This window comes from Geospiza fortis, unplaced genomic scaffold, assembly GCF_000277835.1.
Source record: "Geospiza fortis unplaced genomic scaffold, GeoFor_1.0 scaffold72, whole genome shotgun sequence".
NCBI classification, from domain to species: Eukaryota; Metazoa; Chordata; class Aves; order Passeriformes; family Thraupidae; genus Geospiza; species Geospiza fortis.
This window is the reverse complement of record NW_005054338.1, coordinates 209,946-213,424: the sequence shown is the minus strand read 5'-3', so window position 1 is coordinate 213,424 and position 3,479 is coordinate 209,946. Positions and strand designations below refer to the sequence as shown.

At 41.8% G+C, this 3,479-nt stretch overlaps 1 protein-coding gene across 2 annotated transcripts in view; it reads right to left on the bottom strand.

The window, feature by feature from the left end:
* N6AMT1 (N-6 adenine-specific DNA methyltransferase 1) overlaps positions 1-263 on the bottom strand; it is a 5,912-nt gene extending 5,649 nt beyond the window's left edge. For both annotated transcript variants that reach the window (XM_005422372.3, XM_031058100.1), the window contains exon 1: positions 7-263. In XM_005422372.3, coding sequence (XP_005422429.1) covers positions 7-155 — 149 coding nt within the window. In that variant the 5' untranslated portion in view covers positions 156-263. The remainder of the gene's footprint in view (positions 1-6) is intronic.
* Positions 264-3,479: the final 3,216 nt, after the last annotated feature.

Genomic DNA, 3,479 nt, shown 5'->3' with positions numbered 1-3,479 from the left:
TCGTACCGCGGGGTGGGCAGCGCCATCCCGGCCCGCATCCGGGGGAAGGGGCGGGACGAGGGCAGGAACCGGGCGGGACGCGCCCGCACCCCTTCGGCGTCGCTCGGTGGCACTCCGGTGTGCTCGACCCGGAATTGCAGCGGGTGCGGTGGCATCTCATGGCCTGGATCCAACACTGAACACCCTCGGTGTGGTTTCTGTGCGATCCCCGCCGCCGGTGCCCCTGCGGGCGGAGAAAGAAGGGCGGTGCTGCTCCTGCTCCTGATTTCGGTGTTCGCTTCACAAATGGTGTTTCCATCACGAGAACGACCACAGGGAGTCAGCACAAACCCGAAGGAAAGAGCTGCTGAGGAAGTTTCTGAAACGCACGGGGGAAACCCTTGTATTGATATCCAAAAAATCTCTGTTTTCTAATAATAAAAGCTCTGTTTTCTAATATTTCTGTGATTCTTAGCCAGCAGCACTAGACAGCATCCTTATGTACCAAGCGTCTGAACTTCAGCGTCACAGAAACACAGATTGCTTTGGGTTGGGAGGGACCTTAAAGCTCACCTCATTCCATCCCTGCCATGATCAGACACCTTCCCCTATCCCAGGTGGCTCCAAGCCCCATCCAACCTGGCCTTGGACACTTCCAAGGGGCAAGCCAGGGGCAGCCACAGCTTCTCTGGGCACCCTGTGCCAGAGCCTCAGCATCCTCACTCAGTAAAATAATTTCTTCCTAATATTCACTCTAAAGCTACTCTCTATCCATTTGAAGCTGTTCCTCACTGTGCTGTCACTGCAGCCCCTTGTTAATAGTCTCTCTCCATCTTCCTTGCAGGCTCCCTTCAGCTACTAGGAGGCTGCAATTAGATCATCCTGAAGCCTTTTCTTTTCCAGGCTGAACCATTCCAGTTCTTTCAGGCTTTCCTCCCAGCAGAGCTGCTCCATCCCTCTGATCATCCTCCTTCCTCCTCTGGACTCTCTCCAACAGCTCCAGGTCTTTCTCGTGCTGAGACCCCAGAGCTGGAGGCAGTAATTAAGGATTGAGGAAAAATTTCAGGCCATAGATCAGATTAATGATTTGCTCAATTAAACCCAAAGGCATTCTGATCAAAAGCAGAAGGAAGAGCTGAACAGATTCTAATTCCCATTAAATGTCTCTGTTGGATTATCAATGCCCTGAACACTCAAATTCTGAGTGAGGTGACTCTCTAGGTCAATGAAGGAAAAAGGTGATGTTAACAAAGTCAGTACAATCACATATCCAGAGATTAATATTTACAGATCCAAAGATGAGGTTTTGACTCAAGGATTGTTTTTGTCCTGTCATGGAAACCACCAAGCTTTACCTTAAAATAGGCTTCTTGATCCACTATCTAAAATAAGCAAATGCAGAAACGCAGAAGTTCAGAAAATTTCAGTTTCCAGGGTAAATTTATTCATGGACCTGATCTTGTACAAATATTACCTTTTAATTTAAAGTGTTACTTTCTCTTCAGGAGACAATACCAGCTTCTTTTTGGATCCAAAGGAAATGTAGTAGATGCTCCTTCATTTCATCTGCCTTCCCGAGGATTTGCTGCTGTTCCAGAGAAACAAGTACTTGTAAAACATATTAAGCTTCCATAAAATTCCATTCCTTTGGCCAAATGAAGTCATGTTAAGAGACAGAATTTTGCACTGTGCCCATATTAGGAAAATCAATTCTTCGGATATATTTTTTTAATCTCTCCAGGTGGTCAAGCTTTGGAGTGCAATAGGAGAAATGACTTCACCTCCTTCAGCTGTACTGCTTATTATTTTTGGCTGTTTCATACTTCATGAAATCTGGTTAATTATTATTGGGGGCTTTTTTTAATACTTCTAAGTCCTTGTGGGTGCATTTTATAAAACATTTATTTTTATTGCTTACATTACTACCTACCTAAAATGTTTTTCTTGGTAGACAACCGTACTGTTCTTGCCAAAACAGATTCTCTTTCAATTTTGGGAAATTGTTGTAAAGTTGATATTCCCGTTTTTCAGCAGTCCCTGTGCCATGTTATTAAACTGGGCTTTATGGAGATGAAAAATTGATCTTGACAGGAATCATAACCATTTGTTTACACTAAGCTGTATGGCTTCATGCCATCTGAAATTCAGTGCCATACCTCTCAGACAGAATCCTTAACCCATGATTTTCTGCCAGCCCTCAAAGGCTTCCTCTGTAAAATTCTCAAACATTTCACAGATGCATCTCCTGGAAGAGATCTAGGCCTGTGCTGGACCTGGGAATTCTCCTGTTTTGCTGCATTTGAGGAATTAGAGCCATCAGGATAACTACAAAGAGCAGAACTGCTAAGAGAAGGCTGGAAGAAACCTCATAATTTCTTTATTCAACTGAGTGTCTCCCTATAAGTAGATACTTTTCTTGCCATCAGTATTTCTAATCACTTCAGTGCTCTAATAATTAGAAACCTTGTAGATCCTGGCATAAATACAGAGGGGATAGGTTTTACACTCAGTCTTCTGGCAAGTATGTAAACTTAAGCAATTCTTTTCACAGTTTTTCTTGGTGGATTTGTAGGCAAAGAGAAGTTTTCATCAGCCCTTGTTCTGCTTGACTAAATAAAACATGCTTTTAAAATTTTCCTGTCACAAGACATTATTTTCATTTTTCTTACCACACTTCTAGACTTTCAGCATGTGGATTCAAGTCTGACTTCACCCTGACTGTGACTGGCAAAAAATATTACAGTTAATACCTTATGGATGCTTTGAATAATTTACATGCTTCATTATTTCTTGTGGAACTTTCATGGTACATGCCAGGCTCATGGTTGCACTTGCTTTGCAGAAATGTTTTTTGTCCTTTTGTGATCAGCTGTTTTTACTACATTTTCCTTAATAATTTCCAAATAACTGACCATAAAGTGAGAATTCTGTAGCATTTTATTGATTTTAATAGCTCCCTTTTTGCATGCCTATTGCTCACATTCTGATAATTTCATTTTAAATTGATGTCTCCTGATTTCTTGTTGTCATCACAGTGATGCCAAGGATCCTGATAAAAACACTAAGCACAATCAGCCCAGGATTGAAATTTCAGGAGTCACCAGTAGTGACTGAATCTGTCACTATTCCTTTTCAGTATAGTATATGACTAACTTAGATTCAGTTTCTTGTACACTTCATGTCCTGCTGCCAATTCCAGCTTAGTTAATGCTTTTCCACATAACATCACATCTCAAGATGCATGGGATCCAAAGCAGATTAATTTTTCCATTTAAAAATGGAGACAGAACTGCAGTAATGTAGCAAGGTGTCCTGCCTCTGCCACATGGCCAAAATCATCACTCAGCTGTTATTTGTAATTGTTATCCCATTTCAGTGGTACAGAGGTCCTACTGTTTTCCTTCTTATCCTCTTGAACACATGTCCAGACTTTTTTGCTCTAGTATTTAATATCTTCAATAGAAATATAGAATCATAAAATTGCTTGGGTTAGAAGGGAA